This window comes from Amblyraja radiata, chromosome 1 (genome assembly GCF_010909765.2).
Source record: "Amblyraja radiata isolate CabotCenter1 chromosome 1, sAmbRad1.1.pri, whole genome shotgun sequence".
Classification (NCBI taxonomy): Eukaryota; Metazoa; Chordata; class Chondrichthyes; order Rajiformes; family Rajidae; genus Amblyraja; species Amblyraja radiata.
In genome coordinates, this window is record NC_045956.1 from 192,294,879 (window position 1) to 192,317,172 (window position 22,294).

Sequence of the window (22,294 nt, forward strand, 5' to 3'; positions counted from 1 at the left end):
TATTCTAATACTCAATAACTAATGAAAATATGTATAAGAATATTATAATACTATAAACCTGTAGCAAAGGGGGAGGCGTTAAAGATTTGGAATAGTTCCAAAGGTTCGGATTGGAAGATGGTTACTATTAAGATAAAGAAATTTAACCCTTGGAACAGGCTGGTAATTAGGTGCATCTCTGAGTACAAGGACAAGGCCTGTCCCATGACTGTAGGTAATGAATAAGAATTATAGAAGGTTTAAAGCTTGGGTACTTAAGAGATTATGTGGAAAATTAATGATGATGATAATTTTCTATGATGAAAATTTTTGTTGTTTATTCAGCTTGACTGGTTATATTTGTTTTTTTTAATGTTAAGATTTTTGGTTATATTAAGGGGAAAAGGCATGCTATTGTCTATGACAGCTTCATTTGGGGGCTGAGCTCAATGTACAATTCCAACTGCGGAAGTCAACAATATTCTGGCCACTTCAGATGCAACGAGAATTTAGGGTATCCCTTTTTTGATACCTTAAAATCACCTTTTTTTTAAATAAATCACTGTTACACGGTTCATTTAATAACAATATTCTTTGTTTTTTTTACTATTTTTCATCACACTTCTTTTTTCTTCCTATGGAGGTTCAATAGACGGAGGAGATGTAAAATAATGTTAACAGGGGACGGTTACCCCACACCCAAAACCTCAAGGTATTTAACCACACCACATGAATTAAAATTAGCAAAACTAATTAAGAATGCAAGACATTAGGGAAAAAAAGAATGGAGGAATCACATTTAGTTGGAAAATTAGGGGTGCAAATGAACCAATCAAAAGGGGTAAGATTATGGCTCAATTAAAATCTTTAAAGGTGGATATACCGTTTTTACAAGAAATGCACATGAAATTACAAACACAGATGAGACTGAAAGCAAACTGGATAGGCCAAACTTATTATTCGTCATTCACTTCCAAAGCTAGAGGCACGGCTATTATTATACGGAAAGGTATACCATTTATATTAAAGAATATTATATCTGATAAAGAAGGAAGGTACACTATAGTGGCAGGAGAAATGTATTCTACACAACTGACTCTGATAAATATTTATGCTCCAAATTTTGATAACCCCCAATCTTTTAAGAAAATCACGGATATAATAGATGAGTATAATTACCAAAATGTAATATTAGGGGGGGGGATTTTAATTGTGTTATAGATACATATCTAGATAAATCAATAAAAGTAAGGAAGAGTAAGGTTAAATCTAAGACCAGTGAATTTTTAAATGTATATTTAAAAAACACTAATATAACAGATAATAATAATAATAATACATTTTATTTAATGGCCGCCTTTCAGACATCTCAAGAACACCTTACATAGTAATCTGAATAACATATAATCGGAATATAACAAGTAATAAAGACATCACAGAGACACAAATTAAAAACAGAATTCAATCCAAAAACAGAAAATCAAAAACACAGTGTGAAGAGAGAGCAGCGGCAGCCAAAGCGCACCAGCGTCCACTCTCTCTTCATGGCAGCCATCTTGGACACAGACCTACAGGACTACAATTAGACAAAAAATCATCCCCCCACAGTGGATAGCACTGTGTATGGAGCATAGTCAACCCTACGGGAAGGGAATATTCGTTTTACTCAGCGGTACATAAAACTTATTCAAGAATTGATTATTTCTTAGTGGACACAAAATTAATTCCATATACGATCAACCCTAAATATCACAATAGTATTATTTCTGATCACTCACCATTGACTTTTACTTTAAAACTAGAAGGAATGCCAGGTATAAAATCGTTTTGGAGATTTAATACAGTTAATTAATAACCCACAAGGTTATGAGTATTTAAAACAACAAATGAAATTTTTTTTGATACAAGACACCAGGCATTTCACCATCTTTATTATGGGAAACTTTTAAGGCATTTATACGTGGAGTTATAATCTCATATCAAAGTTACCAAAATAAAAGAATTCCATAGAACAAGAGACTTTAGAAAAGGAAATTAAAATATTAGAATTAGATAACGCAAAAGACCCAACTATAGATAAACATAATAAGATCACATTATTTAAATTTAAACTTAATCGAATGTTATCGGCAAGAGTAATAAGATTATTTCAGATTACAAAACAGGCACAGTTTGAATTTGGTGATAAACCACATAAACTTCTAGCGAGACAATTGAAGAAACAAGAAAAGGAAAAGACGATTACTAAAATCAAATCAAAGAATGGGGAACTACTGACGTTACTCCAGGATATTAATAAAAGGTTTGCCCAATTTTATCAAAACTTATATACATCTAAAATTAAAATAGAAGACAATAAAATTATAGATTTTTTCAGATAAATGTAATCTGCCAAAATTGGATATTTTGGAACAAGAGGAATTAGGAGCACAGATCACAAGGGAAGAAATAGAAAGTGATAGTGAAACAGAAAGTGAAACAATAAAAGAACTGAAAAATGGGAAAACGCCAGGACCAGATGGTTTTAACAATGAATTTTATAAAGGTTTTCAAGAGTTAATGGTCCTACGGTTACTTAAATTATATACGTATGCCTTTACCGAAAATAAATTACCAGAATCCACAATTACGCTAATACCTAAAAAAGATAAAGACTTAGAAGAACCGGGCTCATATAGAGCCAAATCACTCCTAAATACAGATCAGAAAATTTTAGCAAGGACTTTAGCAAGAAGATTTAGTAAATATATTAATAAATTGATAAATCCGGACCAAACGGCGTTTATACCTAAAAGACAATCATCTAACAATCTGAGACGCCTTTTTAATATAATGTATTCATACAAAACGGAAAAGGAAGACATCAGATATATCTCTGGATGCAGAGAAAGCATTTGATCAGGTAGAATGGCAGTATTTATACAAAGTACTCCAAAAATTTAATATGGGAGAGAATTTTATTAGATGGGTTAAATTACTATATGATAAACCAATGGCAAGAATACTAACTAATAATATGTTATCTCCAAAATTTCAATTATCGAGGGGCAATAGGCAGGGTTGTGTTTTATCACCCCTGCTATTTGCACTTATGATAGAGCCGCTTGCTGAAAGGATAAGAAGGCATCCGGATATTCAGGGATATAATACTAAGGATACTAGTAATAAAATTTCACTATATGCGGATGATATACTTTTATATATTACAAATTCCCAAACGAGCATCCCGAATCTATTAAATCTAATAGAGGAATTCGGCTCCTACTCTGGTTATAGAATAAACTGGAATAAAAGTTAAATTATGTAATTAAAACCCCAGAAAGCGAATCACCTATTAAAATTTCCATTTAAAATCGCAACGGAAAAATTTAAGTATTTGGTTATTCAAGTTACTAGAAGATATAAATCATTATTTAACGCTAATTTTATACCATTATTAAATAAATTTAATTCCCTGATTAAATTTTGGAGAACTGTCATTAATCGGCAGAATAAATGCTATAAAAATGATAGCTACCACAAATAATATATTTATTCCAATCTATACCAATATATATACCAAAACACTTTTTTTTAAAAATTAGACTCAAATATTTCTAATTTTATTTGGGATTATAAAGCACATAGAATTAAAATAAATCACTTGTGCAAACCCAAAGAGGTGGGGGGATTTGCACTACCTAATTTTTTATATTATTATTGGGCAGTGCATATTAAGAATATAATTTATTGGTTGGATAATAATAATAATAATAATAATAATAATAATAATAATAATAATAATAATAATAATAATAATAATAATAATAATAATAATAATAATAATAATAATAATAATAATAAACTTTATTACGGACTCAAGGTCCAGACAAGGGGCAACATTACATTAAAAATGCATTGCATATCAAATATCATAAATATATATAAAATCATGGTATATCACATAAAAACATCATAATTTATATATTTTTTAAACCCACAATACTTAAGTTAAAAATCCAGATTAAAAGATGATCAATGTCCTACAACGAGACAACGATACCTGTGTCTCCACAACTGGGATTCGTAGCGTGTAGTGCTAACCCTTATGTTTGTCAAGGCCACAATAAGCACATTTTTAGAGTCATTTATCCTGCAAATGAATTTATACATGTGGCGTCTTAGGATAGCTTCTAAAGTACTGACTCCTGCAGCCACAAACATATTACTGGCACTACACCATCTAGGTTGCCTTAGCAGTGTTCTCATGGCATCGTTATATGCCACCTTTAGTCTCTGCATACTTGTCTTTAAATAGTTCGACCACAGGTGCGCAGTGTAGAGGGGTGTGCAGTATGCTCTAAATAGCGACATCTTCACCACATCTGCACACGCACCAAATTTACGCAAGAGGATATTTGCCTGTACATACAGCATGTGTCGTTGCCTATAAATATCCTCATCATCTGTCATTTGTTCTGTAATAATATGCCCTAGATATTTTATCTTATTACAGACACTAAGATTGTTGTCAGACAATTTAAAAACAGGATATTTTAGGCATTTATCCTATTTGGTTCTACAGACCATAACAGCACACTTACTAGCATTATATTTAATGTCATGTTCCACACCATACATGGAACATATAGTAAGGAGCTGCTGGAGACCAGCGCTAGATGGACTAAAGACCACAATATCATCTGCATACATAATATGATTCACTAAAATATTACCAATCACGCACCCAGTGTTACAGGCTTTCAATTGTTTAGACAGATCATCAATATATAGATTAAAAAGGACTGGGGACAAAATTCCCCCTTGTCTAACACCATTGCTAACCAACAGTTGACATGGATAAGAATGGAGAAAGAGGATTGCTCCACCTACGATTTAGGAGCAATCATCTTCTCCCCAATAAAGCTGAATAATATGTTATATAAGAAGAATCCAATTATACATAATACAATACGAATCTGTAAACAAATAATATTAACTTTAAAGTTAAGAAACTTATCAGTGCTAACACCAATAGTGAATAACCCAGTATTTAAACCATCTGGTATGGATAAAACATATAGACAATGGGAAAGAGTGGGAATTAAAAAGGTAGGTGACTTGTATGAATTGGGAAATCTATTATCATTCCAACAACTAAAATCAAAATTTAAACTGAATAACAACCAAAATTTAATTATCTACAGGTATGCGATTTTATGAAGAAATATATACAAAGATACCAATATTTCTCCCATCTGTGATAAATGTATTTCTCAAAATGACAATATTACACACTCATTTGTCTCTTGTACAAAACTTTATTAATTTTGGTGTGACATATTTGATATATTCTCAAAGTTATTTAAGATAAAAATGGAACCTAATACAGAAATGATTATATTTGGAGTAAGTGGAGATGGGAACAAATTAAATACACACCAAAACTCATTTTTCAATTATGGGTTAATAATAGCAAAAAAATTCATACTTACATTTTGGAAAAATGCTAATATACCAACATTTAAAATGTGGATCACATATGTTGGACACAGCACATTTGGAAGAAATGAGACTCCTCCTAATAGACAAACAAGACCAATTCTTAATGAGTTGGTCCCCATTTATTGATTTCTTGGATTCATGTGGTGCCATAGTATCATGAAAATTAAAAGTTTCAAGTATGGGTGAAAGACGATTCAGAATATAAAAAACTCATCTCCTTGTGGCGATTGAATAAACTCCCTCCTTCTTCACTTATTCATTTTTTTCACTATTTTCTTTATGTTTTTCACTCACGCTCACTAGTCTATCCTTCACTCTCTACAACCTTTTTCCTTTTTCTCTTTTTACTTTTCTCTTTAAAAAAAAAAGGAAGTTGTACAGAGAATGTAATATGTTAACATAATTTTTGTACCACTGTATTGTACTTACTTCTAATAAATACATTTAAAAAAAAAAAACATAACAAATAAGCTCTGAACTACGAAAGACTATATTATTTGTACTATTTGTTATTTGTTGATCACACACATCAGGACAGAAAGATCAGTGTGGGAGTGGGGAGGAGAGTTAAAATGGTTGACAACCGGGAGACCCAGTAGGCCTTGGCGGACTGAGTGCATGTGTAGGATGAAATGCACACCTGGTCTAGATACAAGGAGACAGTGCATGTGTGAGGGTACACAAAATTGCTGGGGAAACTCAGCGGGTGCAGCAGCATCTATGGAGCGAAGGAAATAGGCGACGTTTCGGGCCGAAACCCTTCTTCAGACTGATGGGGGGTGGGGAAAGAAAGAAGGAAAAGGGGAGGAGGAGGAGGAGCCCGAGGGCGGGCGGATGGGAGGGTGGGAGGAGACAGCTAGAGGGTTAAGGAAGGGGAGGAGACAGCACGGGCTAGCCAAATTGGGAGAATTCAATGCTAATGCCATAAGGACGCAAGGTCCCCAGACGGAATATGAGGTGCTGTTCCTCCAATTTCCGCTGTTGCTCACTCTGGCAATGGAGGAGACCCAGGACAGAGAGGTAGGATTGGGAATGGGAGGGGGAGTTGAAGTGCTGAGCCACCGGGAGGTCAGGTAGGTTATTGCGGACTGAGCGGAGGTGTTCGGCGAAACGATCGCCCAACCTACGCTTGGTCTCACCGATGTAAATCAGCTGACATCTAGAGCAGCGGATGCAGTAGATGAGGTTGGAGGAGATACAGGTGAACCTTTGTCGCACCTGGAACGACTGCTTGGGACCTTGAATGGAGTCGAGGGGGGAGGTGAAGGGACAGGTGTTGCATTTCTTGCGGTTGCAACGGAAAGTGCCCGGGGAGGGGGTGGTGCGGGAGGGAAGGGAAGAATTGACGAGGGAGTTGCGGAGGGAGCGGTCTTTGCGGAAGGCAGACATGGGGGGAGATGGGAAGATGTGGCGAGTGGTGGGGTCACGTTGGAGGTGGCGGAAATGGCGGAGGATTATGTGTTGTATTTGCCGGCTGGTGGGGTGAAAGGTGAGGACCAGAGGGACTCTGCCCTTGTTGCGTGTGCGGGGATGGGGAGAGAGAGCAGTGTTACGGGGTATGGATGAGACCCTGGTGTGAGCCTCATCTATGGTGGCGGAGGGGAATCCACGTTCCCTGAAGAACGAGGACATTTCCGATGCCCTGGTATGAAATGTCTCATCCTGGGAACAGATGCGGCGTAGGCGGAGGAATTGGGAGTAGGGGATGGAGTCTTTACAGGGGGCAGGGTGGGAAGACGTGTAGTCCAGATAGCCATGTGAGTCAGTGGGTTTGTAATGTATGTCGGTCAGGAGTCTGTCCCCTGCGATGGAGATGGTGAGGTCTAGGAATGGTAGGGAAGTGTCGGAAATCGTCCAGGTGTATTGGAGTGCCGGATGGAAGTTGGTGGTGAAGTGGATGAAGTCAGTCAGTTGTGTGTAGGTGCAGGAGGTGGCACCAAAGCAGTCACATGTGTGAGTGTGAGAGATGATGCTTGTGTGAGAGTGTGTGTGTGAGAGTGTGTGTGAGTGCACGAGAGAGGTGTGTGTGTGCGTGTGTGTGTGAAAGCACAAGAGAGAGGGAGTGTGTGCATGTTAGAGAGAGGGACAAAGATAGTGTGTGTGTGTATGAGAGAGAGAACAAGAGAGGGAGTGTGTGTGTGTCAGAGAGAGGGAGTATGTGTGAGACAGAGGGACAGAGAGAGGGTGGGGGAGAGGGACAGAGTATATGTGGGGAGGGGGGGAGGCTATTTATTTCTGCATGGGAGAGGTACTGGAAGGGGTCGAGGTTGAGTGTGAGAGACAGGGAGCGAGAGAGGGAGTGTGAGAGAGACAGGGAGCGAGAGAGGGAGTGTGCAAGAGACAGGGAGCGAGAGAGGGAGTGTGTGAGAGAGGAGGGGGCATGAGAGGGTGGAGTGGAGAGAATTTGTGTACGGGGGGGGGGAGAATGTGGAGAGAGGAGAAAGAGGAATGTATATTTGTAGCTTTAAGGGACATTTGAGTATGTGACAAGTAAAATGGATGAAGGGGAGCCAGTGGATGTAGTGTATCTAGACTTTCAGAAAGCCTTTGATTAGATCCCGCACGGGAGACTGGTGACTAAAATTAGAGCACATGGTATTGCGGGTAGGGTGTTGACATGGATAGAAAATTGGTTGGCCGACCGGAAGCAAAGAGTAGGAGTGAACACGTCCTTTTCGGAATAGCAGGCAGTGGCGAGTGGAGTACCGCAAGGCTCGGTGTTGGGGACGCAACTGTTTACCATATATATTAATTATTTGGAAAAGAGAATTCGGAGCAACACTAGCAAGTTTGCGGTTGACACAAAGCTGGGTGGCAATGTGAGCTGTGAAGAGGATGTTAGGAGGTTGCAGGGTGACCTGGACAGGTTGAGTGAGTGGGCAGATTAGATTAGATTAGATTCCTTTATTGTCATTCAGACATTTCGGTCTGAACGAAATTTCGTTGCCTGCAGTCATACATATAATAATAAATAACAAAACATACAATAAACACAAATTAACATCCACCACAGTGAGTTCACCAGGCACCTCCTCACTTGATGGAGGCAAAAGCCTTAAAGTCTTTGTCTCTTCCCTCCTTGTTCTCCCTCTGCGCTGAGGCGATCCAGGCTTCCGTTGTTGTGACCCCACCGGGTGAAGGTAAGTAAGTCCCGCGGCTCAACCATGCTCCGCGAACGGGCCGGTTCAAACTCCATGGCCCGGGGTGGTCGAAGCTGCCGAAGATGCTGCCCTCCAGTCCAGCGGACGCAGCTGTTGTTGGCAGATGCAGTATAATGTAGACAAATGTGAGGTTATCCACTTAGGCGTCAAAAACAAGGGGGCAGATTATTATCTCAATGGGTTAGGTTAGGTAAGGGGGAGGTACGAGACCTGGGTGTCCTTGTACACCGGTCACTGAAAGGTGGCTTACAGGTACAGCAGGCAGTGAAGAAAGCTAATGGAATGTTGGCCTTCATAACAAGAGGATTTCAGTATAGGAGTAGAGAGGTTCTTCTGCAGTTGTATAGGGCTCTGGTGAGACCACATCTGGAGTATTGTGTACAGTTTTGGTCTCCTAATTTGAGGAAGGACATCCTTGTGATTGAAGCAGTGCAGCGTAGGTTCACGAGATTGATCCCTGGGATGGCGGGACTGTCATATGAGGAAAGATTGAAAAGACTAGGCTGGTATTCACTGGAGTTTAGAAGGATGAGGGGGTATCTTATAGAAACATTTAACATTATATAAGGTCTGGACAAGCTAGATGTAGGAAAAATGTTCCCAATGTTGAGCGATTCCAGAACCAAGGGCTACAGTCTCAGAATAAAGAGATAATTTAAGACGGAGGTGAGAAAAAACTTTTTCACCCAGAGAGTTGTGAATTTATGGAATTCCCTGCCACAGAGGGCAGTGGAGGCCAAGTCACTGGATGGATTTAAGAGAGAGTTAGATAGAGCTCCAGCGGCTAATGGAGTCAATGAATATGGCGAGAAGGCAAGCATGGGTTATTGATAGGGGACGATCAGCCATGATCACAATGAATGCCGGTGCTGGCTCAAAGGGCCGAATGGTCTCCTGCACCGAATTTCTATGGTCAGGTAACATTTGGAGTATTGCATACAGTTCTGGTCACTCCATTACATGACTGATGTGGAGGCTTTGGGGAAGGTGCAGCGATGATTAACCAGAATGGTTTATGTAGATGGTTTATGCATGCAACCTATAATGTAGCTACCTCAATACCACTAACCACGCCCAGCCATCTCAGTATAACTGTGATATCTTCCCCTTGCTCCTCCCTTGGTTCCAGTACGCCTGAAGACTAGATGCAGTCAGTACTGGGACGTGTTTGACATGTGCCTTTATTAAAGGCTCAGTAAAAGTTACAGTGTGTCAGACTTGCAACCTTTACATGGTGTCAGTAAGTTAAACGCACGCCTCCTGTTTATCGGGTTTTATTTGCCCCTAGTTTTACTAGTGTTTAATTCCCTATTCACCATGGCGTTCTCGTGCCGCAAGCCCTCTCCCCTTGTCTTTGACGCTGACATTGCGGAGCGATGGGCTACTTTCGTGATGGACTACAACCACTTCATCAACATCGTGCACCGAAATGACCCTGATGCGGTCAAAGCCTCACTCCTGCTGAACCTTGCCGGTCCCGATGCTATGAAACGAGCTCAGGCTTTCAACTACAATCCAGCGGTCCTGGATGACAACGACCAGGTCGCCGAGCCGGCGGAATCTGCCAACGACCCGGTATGTCTCTTACGCAAGTTTGCGGAGATTTGTGACTTGCCCATCAACCGTATATTGGAGCGGGCTAGATTCTTTACAATGAAACAGCAGCCTGATGAACCTGTTGAATGTTTTATCGCTGACCTGCGCTACCTTGCTCAGCGGTGCCGTTTCGAGACCATGCGTGATCAGCTCACGAGAGATATTTTGGTCACCGGCATGCTAGATCAGAAGCTACGAGCAGAGCTGCTGCGAAGACCGGATCTCACCCTGACTGAGGCTATGCATGCATGCCGTATAGCTGAGGTGGTTGCCCCGCTACATGGGCAGAGGGGATCTGACAATCGGGCTATTAATCTGACTGGTGTTGCTATGCCGCGTCGCAAGCAAGACAACGTTCGCCCTGCACCGCGGCTGACTTATGCCGTTCGGGTCCCGCTTGTCAAGAAGTGCCCCAACTGCAATTATATCCGGGTTAGCCGGGAAGTGGTGTTGGGTAATTTAAATGGATTAAAGGCCGATAAATCCCCAGGGCCAGATAGGCTGCATCCCAGAGTACTTAAGGAAGTAGCTCCAGAAATAGTGGATGCATTAGTAATAATCTTTCAAAACTCTTTAGATTCTGGAGTAGTTCCTGAGGATTGGCGGGTAGCAAACGTAACCCCACTTTTTAAGAAGGGAGGGAGAGAGAAAACGGGGAATTACAGACCAGTTAGTCTAACATCGGTAGTGGGGAAACTGCTAGAGTCAGTTATTAAAGATGGGATAGCAGCACATTTGGAAAGTGGTGAAATCATTGGACAAAGTCAGCATGGATTTACAAAAGGTAAATCATGTCTGACGAATCTTATAGAATTTTTCGAGGATGTAACTAGTAGCGTGGATAGGGGAGAACCAGTGGATGTGGTGTATCTGGACTTCCAGAAGGCTTTCGACATGGTCCCACATAAGAGATTAGTTTACAAACTTAAAGCACACGGCATTGGGGGTTCAGTATTGATGTGGATAGAGAACTGGCTGGCAAACAGGAAGCAAAGAGTAGGAGTAAACGGATCCTTTTCACAATGGCAGGCAGTGACTAGTGGGGTACCGCAAGGCTCAGTGCTGGGACCCCAGCTATTTACAATATATATTAATGATCTGGATGAGGGAATTGAAGGCAATATCTCCAAGTTTGCGGATGACACGAAGCTGGGGGGCAGTGTTAGCTGTGAGGAGGATGCTAGGAGACTGCAAGGTGACTTGGATAGGCTGGGTGAGTGGGCAAATGTTTGGCAGATGCAGTATAATGTGGATAAATGTGAGGTTATCCATTTTGGTGGCAAAAACAGGAAAGCAGACTATTATCTAAATGGTGGCCGACTAGGAAAAGGGGAGATGCAGCGAGACCTGGGTGTCATGGTACACCAGTCATTGAAAGTGGGCATGCAGGTGCAGCAGGCAGTGAAGAAAGCGAATGGTATGTTAGCCTTCATAGCAAAAGGATTTGAGTATAGGAGCAGGGAGGTTCTACTGCAGTTGTACAGGGTCTTGGTGAGACCACACCTGGAGTATTGCGTACAGTTTTGGTCTCCAAATCTGAGGAAGGACATTATTGCCATAGAGGGAGTGCAGAGAAGGTTCACCAGACTGATTCCTGGGATGTCAGGACTGTCTTATGAAGAAAGACTGGATAGACTTGGTTTATACTCTCTAGAATTTAGGAGATTGAGAGGGGATCTTATAGAAACTTACAAAATTCTTAAGGGGTTGGACAGGCTAGATGCAGGAAGATTGCTCCCGATGTTGGGGAAGTCCAGGACAAGGGGTCACAGCTTAAGGATAAGGGGGAAATCCTTTAAAACCGAGATGAGAAGAACTTTTTTCACACAGAGAGTGGTGAATCTCTGGAACTCCCTGCCACAGAGGGTAGTCGAGGCCAGTTCATTGGCTACATTTAAGAGGGAGTTAGATGTGGCCCTTGTGGCTAAGGGGATCAGAGGGTATGGAGAGAAGGCAGGTACGGGATACTGAGTTGGATGATCAGCCATGATCATATTGAATGGCGGTGCAGGCTCGAAGGGCCGAATGGCCTACTCCTGCACCTAATTTCTATGTTTCTATGTTTCTATATCCACTCCATGCAGTCGCAGTGCACAGCATTTGGTAAAGCTTGTAATTTCTGTAAGAAGATGAACCATTTCTCAGCTGCCTGTCGCTCCCGTGGGAACGTTCCTCCAGCTCCCAGACAAGTTTTAAACAACCTTCAACAAGTTGATAACGAATTCGGTTCCCAGTCTTCTGTCGACACTGCCCTCGACTCTGAGCCCAGTATTTCCATGGGAGATGCCAGTGTTTATTCTCTCCTTCATAATCAATCTCGCCTCCCCGATCCTTCTGTGCTTGTCACTGTCAACAACAAGTCCTTCACTGCTAAGCTGGACACGGGGGCGAAAGTGAATGTTATGTCAACATCCCTGTTCAGGAAGATAAGAAATAATGAGCTGTTAACTGCTGATTGCTCCATATTGCGTGCTTATGGGGGAGAGGAGCTAAAACCTGTGGGGCCACCTTCCACTGTGTGCTGAAGAAATCTTCCCGTGACCTGTCGTTTTTCATTCTTGACTGCGACTGTGTGACTCTGTTGAGCAATCAGGCCTGTCAGGATCTCGGGCTGGTGTCCTTTAACCGTACTGTCCACGAAGTGCGGGTGATGCTGAATCCACTCTCCGAGTACCCTGACCTATTCGATGATGATCTGGGTAAGCTGCCCCTTGTGTACAAGATCGCAACTGACCCGTCGGTTGTACCAGTGGTCCGTGCTCCACACAGGGCGTCGTTTGCCATGAAGGGCAAGGTCGAAGCCATGCTGAAGAACATGGTTGACATGGGAGTGCTTGAGGCTGTCAGCGAACCCACCGAGTGGGTCTCCACCATGGTCGCCACCATGAAGAAGGGTAAGAACGAGATACGGGTGTGCATCAACCCCAAAGACTTAAATCTGGCAATAAGACGTCCTCACTACCCCATGAGGACTGCAGAAGATGTTGCTGCCCAGGTCGGTCAGGCCACGGTGTTCTCTGTCCTTGATGCCAGAAGCTCATTCTGGCAAATACCTCCAGACAAACACTCCTCAGACTTAACCACTTTTGGCACCTCCTTCGGAAGATTCAAATTTTTGCGGATGCCGTTCGGCATCAACTCTACCAGCGAAGTGTTTCAACGCTCCATGGAGCAACTGTTTGCTGGCCTGCCGTGTGCCATTATCGTGGATGACATCCTGGTTTATGGGAAAGATGCTGCTGAGCACGACCACAACCTCCGACGGATTCTAGACCGCGCTCGCCAGATCAACTTAAAACTTAACCCGTCAAAGTGCAAGTTCCGTGTAGCTCAAGTACCCTATGTTGGCCACATCTTCACAGCCCACGGGCTGAAACCTGATCTGCAGAAGACGAACGCTATCTCCGAGCTGCCTGCCCCGATCGACGTGACCAGTCTGCAGCGTTTCCTGGGCATGGTCAACTATTTGGGGAAGTTTATCCCCGACCTCAGCGAGTTGAGCGCACCCCTGAGGCAACTGACAAAAAAAGACATTGCCTGGTCCTGGTTTCCTCAACACCAGCAGGCTTTCGACTTTCTCAAAACAAAGCCTGCAACTCTATGATGACGGCTCGCTGCAGCCCATTTCTTATGCCTCGCGTGCCATGACAGACACTGAGCAGTGCTATGCACAAATCGAGAAGGAGCTTCTTGCGGTTGTATTCGCCTGCTCCAAGTTAAAGGACTTCCTTTTCGGTACCAGGTTCACCGTCGAGACGGATCATCAACACTTGGTGACCATCCTCAATAAGCCTATCCACATCGCTCCAGCTAGACTCCAGCGAATGATGTTACAGCTCCAGCGGTTCGACTTTCTGATCATGTACAAGAGGGGCACCGAGATGCATGAGGCCGACGCGCTGTCCAGGGACTCCCGGTCCTCCTGTGACAGGCACCCCTACGAGCAGGAGGATCTGCAGGTACTAAATGTCAACTTTGTTCCCTCTAAGCAGCTGCAGTGCCTGGTTGAGCACACCGCCAATGACCCCGACCTGCAACAGCTCGCAGCTGTCATCCAGCGGGGGTGGCCTAGCAGACGCACCTCACTGCCTGCGGTTGCCCACCCTTTCTTTCTGGTCCGCGACAAACTGGTGCTCCGGGACGGCATCATCATCAAGGGTCACAAGGTGGTCGTCCCTGCCTCCCTATACGACTTGTACTACAACGCTGCCCACATGGGGCATCCCGGAGCCGATGCCACTGTCTCACATGCCCAAGAACAATACTATTGGCCCGGCATGGCCAAGTACATTAAAGCCCGAGTAGCCTCCTGTCCTGATTGCAACACTCTTGCCCCACATCAGCAGCGCCAGCCACTTCTGCAGCAGCCTGCGCCTGCCATGCCCTGGACCTCGCTGGCTGCTGACATATTCGAATGGCGAATGGCAAGCACTACCTGGTGTTGGTTGATTCATACTCCAACTGGTTCGAAGTGGATCTTCTCCCTGCTATCACCTCTGAAATGGTTATCAGTAAACTGCGCAGACACTTTTCTACCTTTGGGTCCTCGGTCCGCTTACAGACCGACAACGGCCGTCAGTTCACCAGCGCAGAATTCCAGGCTTTCGCTGTGAAGTGGAACTTCACTCACTATACCAGCAGCCCTGAATACCCGCAGAGCAGCGGCCTGGCCGAGCGAGCTGTCCGCAGTGCCAAGAATTTGCTCGAGCAGTCTCGTCTCTCCAATGGTGACTTCTACCAGGGTCTACTAAACCTTCGCAACATCTCACGGGACCCTACCATGCGATCCCCTGCCCAGCGTCTGATGTCCCGCGTGCTTCGCCCACCGATGCCGATCGCCCAACAATCCCTGGTGCCCAAGGTCCTCCAGCCTGCCGCCGTCCAGCAACGGATTGCTCACAAGCATGAGGTACAGCGCCGCTCTCACGACAAGTCCTGCCGCCCGCTCTCACCACTACTGGCTGGCCAGGTCGTCCGCATGCAGACAGCCACCGGATTCTCCCGACTCGCAACCGTTGTTGGTGTGGACACTTCCCCGAGATCTTACCTGGTGGACTTTGATGGAACTATCTACCGCCGGAGCCGCCAGCACCTGTTGGCCGTTAACGAGCCTCAGCCTCCTCCTGCGGATCCCTACGCTCCTCCATTGCGTTTCGAGTCTGCCGCTGCTAATTACCTCACAGCTCCCTGCATGCCCCAGTCCATTCGCTTGCCACATTCTCCTCCTTCTGTGCCTCCTGGTTTCGGGCGGATGATCTCCTCCCCTGCTCGTTCTCCATCTCCTCCTTCTCCCCCGTCTCCTCCTCCTGGATCACCCGTGCCGGTTGGGCCACCTTCCGCATTCCCGGTTGGGTCTCTGCAGACTTTCTCCTTCCCGGCTCCTACTGCTCCGCCTCCTCTTCTATCTGGTGGGGAGGGTGATGGTGCTATGCGCACACGCTCGGGTCAGGTTGTCAAACCTCCTGTCCGCTACGGTGACTTCGTTTAAAATTTGCATGTGTTGTATAATCACACTGCCACTGTTATAACTTCAATTTTAGATTTCCAAGGGAAATTATGTAGATGGTTTATGCATGCAACCTATAATGTAGCTACCTCAATACCACTAACCACGCCCAGCCATCTCAGTATAACTGTGATATCTTCGCCTTGCTCCTCCCTTGGTTCCAGTACGCCTGAAGACTAGATGCAGTCAGTACTGGGACGTGTTTGACATGTGCCTTTATTAAAGACTCAGTAAAAGTTACAGTGTGTCAGACTTGACTCCTTTACAGTTTAAAAACAAGCAACTGCAGATGCTGGTTTACAAAAAAGAACACAAAATGCTGGAGTAACTCAGGCAGCATCTCTGGAGAGAAGGAATGGGTGACTGAATAAACAACCCTAAAGCGTTACCCATTCCTTCCAGCATTTTGTGTTTACCTAAACAGCACCTATCTATCCACGTGGCGGTGTGCCAGCAGGCTGGGGGAGCAGGTGAAACCCATGCCACACTCAGCACACACAAAGGGTCTCTCTCCGGTGTGTACCCCTGATGCTTCCGCAGCCCCCGTGCTCTCTTGTCACAGTGGGAGCTGCTCGCCGACGTGGGTCCGCCGATGCTGCCGCAACCCCCGCGAGCTGTCAAACTCCTCACCGCAGTACGGGCAGTCGTAGGGCTGGCCACTGGTGTGCACGCTCTGGTGAGACATGGCGTGGGAGGTCATGGCAAAGCGCTCCACACACACCGGGCTGGGGACGGGACGGTCGCCGGCATGCATCCGCTCGTGGGACAGCAGCTGCGTAGCGGTGGTGTAGCCCTTGCCGCACTGGGCGCAGGTGAAGGGGCTCTCGCTGGTGTGGGAGCGCTGGTGCCGCAGCAGGTTGCTGGACTGGGTGAAGCCCTTGCCGCAGTCACTGCAGGTGTAGGGGCGCTCCCCAGTGTGCGTTCGATGGTGGGACAGCAGCTTCGTAGAGGTGGTGTAGCCCTTGCCGCATTGGGCGCAGGTGTAGGGGCGCTCCCCGGTGTGGGTGCGCTTGTGGTACAGCAGGCTGCTGGACTGGGTGAAGCCCTTGCCGCACTGGGCGCAGGTGTAGGGGCGCTCCCCGGTATGGGTGCGCAGGTGCTGCAGCAGTTCTCTGGAGTGGATGAAGCCCTTGCCGCACTGGGCGCAGGTGTACGGGCGCTCCCCGGTGTGGGTGCGCTGGTGGGACAGCAGGCTGCTGGACTGGGTGAAGCCCTTGCCGCACTGGGCGCAGGTGTAGGGGCGCTCGCCATTGTGGATACGCTGGTGCACCTGCAAGTGACTGGAGTGCCTGAAACCCTTGCCGCAGTAGCTGCAGATGTAGGGGCGCTCCCCAGTGTGGGTGCGCTGGTGCACCAGCAGATGGTTGGAGCGGGTGAAGCTTTTGCCGCATTGGATACAGGTGAAGGGCCGCTCGCCAGTGTGGGTGCGCCGGTGCACCAGCAGGCTGCTGGAGATGGTGAAGCTCTTGCCGCACTGGATGCAGGTGTAGGGGCGCTCCCCGGTGTGGGTGCGCTGGTGCTCCAGCAGGTGACTGGAGCGGGTGAAGCCCTTGCCGCACTGGGTGCAGGTGTAGGGGCGCTCCCCGGTGTGGGTGCGCTGGTGCACTCGCAGGGTGATGGACTGGGTGAAGCTCTTGCCGCACTCTGAGCAGTTGAAGGGGCGTTCTCCCGTGTGCACCCGCCAGTGGGTCTCCAGCTGGCTCGGGCTCCGGCAGGCCTTGCCACACACATCGCACTCATAACGCTTCTCCTTGTTGTTCCCCGTCATGTGGTCCTCCATCGAAGCTCAGCCCTCGAAGCTCAGCCCGCACACCGAGCAGATGTGGGGGGTTCACCGGCACCCTGGCCACCCTCAATGGCTGGTCACATCCTCGTCTCTCCGTCCACAGCAACGGCTCCTAAACCCTGCAGGAGGGGAACACAGAGGGTCAACAAGCTGGCAAACAGGACATTAGTTCAAGTTCAAGTGAGTTTATTGTCATGTGTCCCTGTATACGACAATGAGATTCTTGCTTTGCTTAACCACATAGAAAATAGTAGGCATTTACTACAAAACAGATAAATGTGTCCATATACCATGATATAAATATATACACACATGAATAAATAAACTGGTAAAGTGCAAATAACAGAAAGTGGTTATTAATAATCAGAGTTTTGTCCGAGCCAGGTTTAATAGCCTGATGGCTGTGGGGAAGTAGCTATTCCTGAACCTGGTTGTTGCAGTCTTCAGGCTCCTGTACCTTCTACCTGAAGGTAGCAGGGAGATGAGTGTGTGGCCAGAATGGTGTGGGTCTTTGATGATACTGCCAGCCTTTTTGAGGCAGCGACTGCGATAAATCCTCTCGATGGAAGGAAGGTCAGAGCCGATGATGGACTGGGCAGTGTTTACTACTTTTTGTAGTCTTTTCCTCTCCAGGGCGCACATTACTAGCACATATTGGGTGCGTTTATAGCGGAGGAACCCGTTATATAATTTTGCGCGGCATAGTGGCGCAGCGGTACCGTTGCTGCCTCACCGCCAGAGACCCGGGTTCTATCCTGACTACGGGTGCTGTCTGTGCGGAGTTTGTAAGTTCTCCCCTTGACCTGCGTGGGGTTTTACTCCGGGTGCTCTGGTTTCCTCCAACATTTCAGACGTTCAGGGTTGCAGATTAATCGGCCTTCGCAAAATTGTTAAATATTCCCTAATGTGCGTAGGATAGTGCTAGAGTACAGGATGATTGCTGGTAGGCGCGGACTCCACGGGCCGAAAGACCTGTTTCCGTGCTGCATCTCTAAACTACATTAATCGAAAGGGTCTCGACCCAAAACATCACTCATTCATTCTCTCCACAGATGCTGCCTGACCCGCTGAATTACTCCAGCACTTTCTCTCTGCCTCTCTCTCTCTGTCTGTCTCTCTATCTCACTCTGTGTGTCTCTCTTTCTGCCTGTCTCTCGCTCTTTCTCTCTCTCTCTGTCTCCCTCCCCCCCTCTCTCTCTCTCTCTCTCTGACTCTGTTTCTCTCTCTCTCTGTCTCACTCTCTCTGTTTCTCTCTCTCTCTCTCAGTCTCTCTCTCCCTGTGGTTAGATAAAGCTCTTGGGGCTCATGGAATCAAGTGATATGGGGAGAAGGCAGGCACGGGTTATTGATTGGGGGCGATCAGCCATGATCACAATGAATGGCAGTGCTGGCTCAAAGGGCCGAACGGCCTCCTCCTGCACCTATTTCCTATGTTTCTATCTATGTTTCCCTCTGTCTCTCTTTCTCTCTGTCTCTCTATCTGTCCCCCACTGCCTTTCTCTCTCTCTCTCTATCTATCTCTCTCTCACTTCCTCTCTCTGTCTCTGTCCGTCTCTCTCTATCTCTCTCTGCCCCCCCCCTCTCTCTCTCTCTGTGTCTCTGTCTCTCTCTCTCTCTCTGACTCTCTCTCTCTCTGTCTCTCTCTCTCTCACTCTGTCTCTCACTCTCTCTCCCTCTTTCTCTCTCGCTCCCTCTTTCTCTGTCTCTCGCACCCTCTGTCTCTGTCTCCCTCTATCTCAGTCTCTCTCGTTTTATCTCTCTCTCTGTCCCACTCTCTCTGTCTCTCCCTCACTGCGTCTCTCACTCTCACTGTCTCTCACGCTCTCACTCACTCTCTGTCTCTCTCTCCGTCTCCCCCCTCTCTCTGTTTCTGTCACTCTCTGTCTGTCTCTCTCTCTCTCTCCATCTGTCTCGCTCCATCTCTCTCTCTCTGTCTCTCTCTGCCATCCTCTGCCTGTCTCTGTCTCTCTCTCCCTGTATCTCTCTGTATCTCTCATGTCTCTCTCTCACTCTCTGTCTGTTTCTCTCTATCTATCTATCTATCTATCTATCTATCTATCTATCTATCTATCTATCTATCTATCTATCTATCTATCTATCTATCTATCTATCTATCTATCTATCTATCTATCTATCTATCTATCTATCTATCTCTCTCACTCCCTGTCTCTCTCTCTCTCTCTGTGTCTCCCTCTCTTTCTCTGTCTGTCTCTCTCTTTGTCTGTCTCTCTCTCTCTCTCTTTGTCTCTCTCTCTCTTTCTCAATTCAAATTTTTTTCAATTTAAAAACTTTATTGACATGATAAAAAAAACATTGTTATATTGCCAAAATATAAAACATGACATACATATTTAAGATGCATAAGTATAAATACAAGTATACAGTGCATGGATAGATATGTCCCTGTACATAAACTCGCAATAGGCCTATAGCCCTTTATTGATTGCTACACGTTCTTGCAGCTGTAAGCAGTACAACACAATAGCAAGTTTAGCAATTCAATATTAATTTCTTAGTGTCAGTTAATGTCAATTAGTGTGTGCGTACATATGTGCATGTTGGTCATTCACCGTCTCTCAGGTTAGGGTTATCTATCTCACTATCTATCTCTATCTCTCTCTCTCTGTCTCTCTGTCCCTCTCTATGTCTCCCTCTCGCTGTCTTTGTCCCTCTCACTCTCTCTCTCTCCTTGTCTCTCTCTGTGACTGACTATCTCTCGGCCTCTCTCTGTCTCTCTCTCTCTCTCTCTCTCACTGTCTCTTTGTCTCTCTATCTCCCTGTCTCTCTGACTCTGTCTCTGTGTTACTTGTCTCTGTATCTCTCTCACTGTCTCTCTCTGTATATCTTTCTCTCTCACTCTCTGTCTGTCTCTTTCTCCCTGTCTTTCTCTCTATCTATCTTCCTCTGTCTCTCTCGCTGTCTCTCTTTCTCACTGTCTGTCTCTGTCTGTCTCTCTCTCTATCTATCTTTCTCTCTCTCACTCTCTGTCCCTTTCTCTTTCAGTCTCTCTGTTTCTGTCTCTCTCTGTCTCCCTCTCTCGCTGACTCTCTCTCTCTCTGTCTGTCTCTCTCTCTCCCCGTCTGTCTCTCACTCTCTCTCTCCGTCTGTCTCTCTGTTTCTCCCTCTGTCTCTCGCTCTGTCTCTCCCTCTCTCTCTCTCTTTCTCTCTCTCTCTCTCAATCTGCCTCTCTCTCTCTCTGTCTCTCTCTTTGTCTCTCGCTCTCCCCCGTCTCTGTCTCCCTCTCTGCCTCTCTATCTCTCTCTGTCTCTCGCTCACTCTCGCTGTCTCTCTCTCTGTCTCTGTTTCCACTGTCTCTCTCTTTATGTCTCTGTCTCTCTGTCTCTCTATCTCTGCCTCACTCTCTCTGTCCCTCTCTCTCTCTCACTGTCTCTCTGTCTTTCTCTCTCTCTCTCTGTCTGTCTCTTTCTGTATCTCTCTGCCTCTCACTGTCTCTCTCTGTTTCTCTCTCTGTTTCTCTCTCTCTCTCCCTATCTTTCTCTCACTCCCTCTCTCTCAGTCTGTGTCTCTTTCTGTCTCTCTCTCTGTCAATTCAATTTTTTCAATTTTTCAATTTTAAAACTTTAATGGCATAAAAAATAAACATTGTTATATTGCCAAAGTATAAAACATTACATACATATTTGAAATGCATAAGTATAAATACAAGTATACAGTGCATGAATAGATATGTCCCTGTACATAAACTTGCAATAGGCCTATAGCCCTTTATTGATTACTGCATGTTCTTGTAGCTGTAAGCAGTGCAACACAATAGCAAGTTTAGCAATTCACTATTAATTTCTTCGTGTTAGTTAATGTCGATTAGTGTGTGCGTACATATGTGCATGTTGGTCATTCACCGTCTCTCAGGTTATGGCATGCTGTTACGTATTGTGCACCAAGATGTGCCGTATTTCCTTCGCCAAGGATTATTCTTAGTTTTGATGTATCATATAGTTCTTTAAAGTCAGGGGTTGCCACACTGAGTTTGTCAAAGTATGCTTTCCTTGTTTTGTCAAATATTTTGCATTTTAGGAGGAAGTGCACCTCTGTTTCAACCTCATCTGTCAAACAGTGGCCGCATATTCTGTTTTCTCTTGGTTACCAGAATCTCTTCTGTCTTCCTTTTTCAACTGCCAAATAGTGGTAACTTAACCTATATTTGGTGAGGGTCTGTCTCTGCTTTATGTCTCTAACAGTTGAGAGATAGTCTGCCAATTTATAATCTCTTTTTAGGGAACGGTAACATTCTAATCATAGTGTGTTCGATAACAGTACCATTGAGAGTAAATTTGTATTTATCTTCCTGACATCTGGGTCTTTTCTGAAAAATCATGATGTTGGTTTCCTTTAGATTTACTGCCATAACCAATTTTGGCAGTACTCATCAAGTAGGTCCAACTGTTGCTGCAGTCCCTGTTATGTGGGGGACAGCAGAACCAAGTCATCCGCATAAAACAGGGATTTTACCTCTCCGTCTAGAAGACAGAGGCTCAGTGCTGTGCTCTGGTCCAACTTTACTGCCAAATTGTTGATATATACATTAAACAGTGTCGGGCTCAGATTGCAGCCTTGCCGGAAGCCTTTTCTCTGGGCGAAGAGATCAGTGCGTTTGTCCCCAATTTTTTTTTTATTTATTTTTTTTTTTTTTTTCTTTTTTAGAAGTACGGTAAATTACAATAACACACAACACATATATCTTAATACATTTTTTGTACCGCTTCATTTTTTTTTTTTTTAAAGCTTTAAGAAAAAGATAGAAGTAAGGAAAGTAAAGAAGGT

The 22,294-nt window shown here is 45.1% G+C and overlaps 2 protein-coding genes across 2 annotated transcripts in view; one reads left to right on the forward strand and one right to left on the reverse strand.

Moving 5' to 3' along the window:
• Positions 1–22,294, forward strand: part of LOC116982908 (zinc finger protein 229-like) — a 968,520-nt gene that overhangs the window by 662,446 nt on the left and 283,780 nt on the right. The gene's annotated exons all lie outside the window — the stretch shown is intronic.
• LOC116983027 (zinc finger protein 239-like) lies at positions 16,283–17,629 on the reverse strand. The gene is made up of 2 exons (XM_033036550.1): positions 17,165–17,629; positions 16,283–16,996 (listed from the first exon to the last, which is right to left on the reverse strand). Exons 1-2 carry the CDS (start codon positions 17,504–17,506, stop codon positions 16,283–16,285), a joined length of 1,056 nt encoding a protein of 351 aa, XP_032892441.1. The 5' UTR covers positions 17,507–17,629.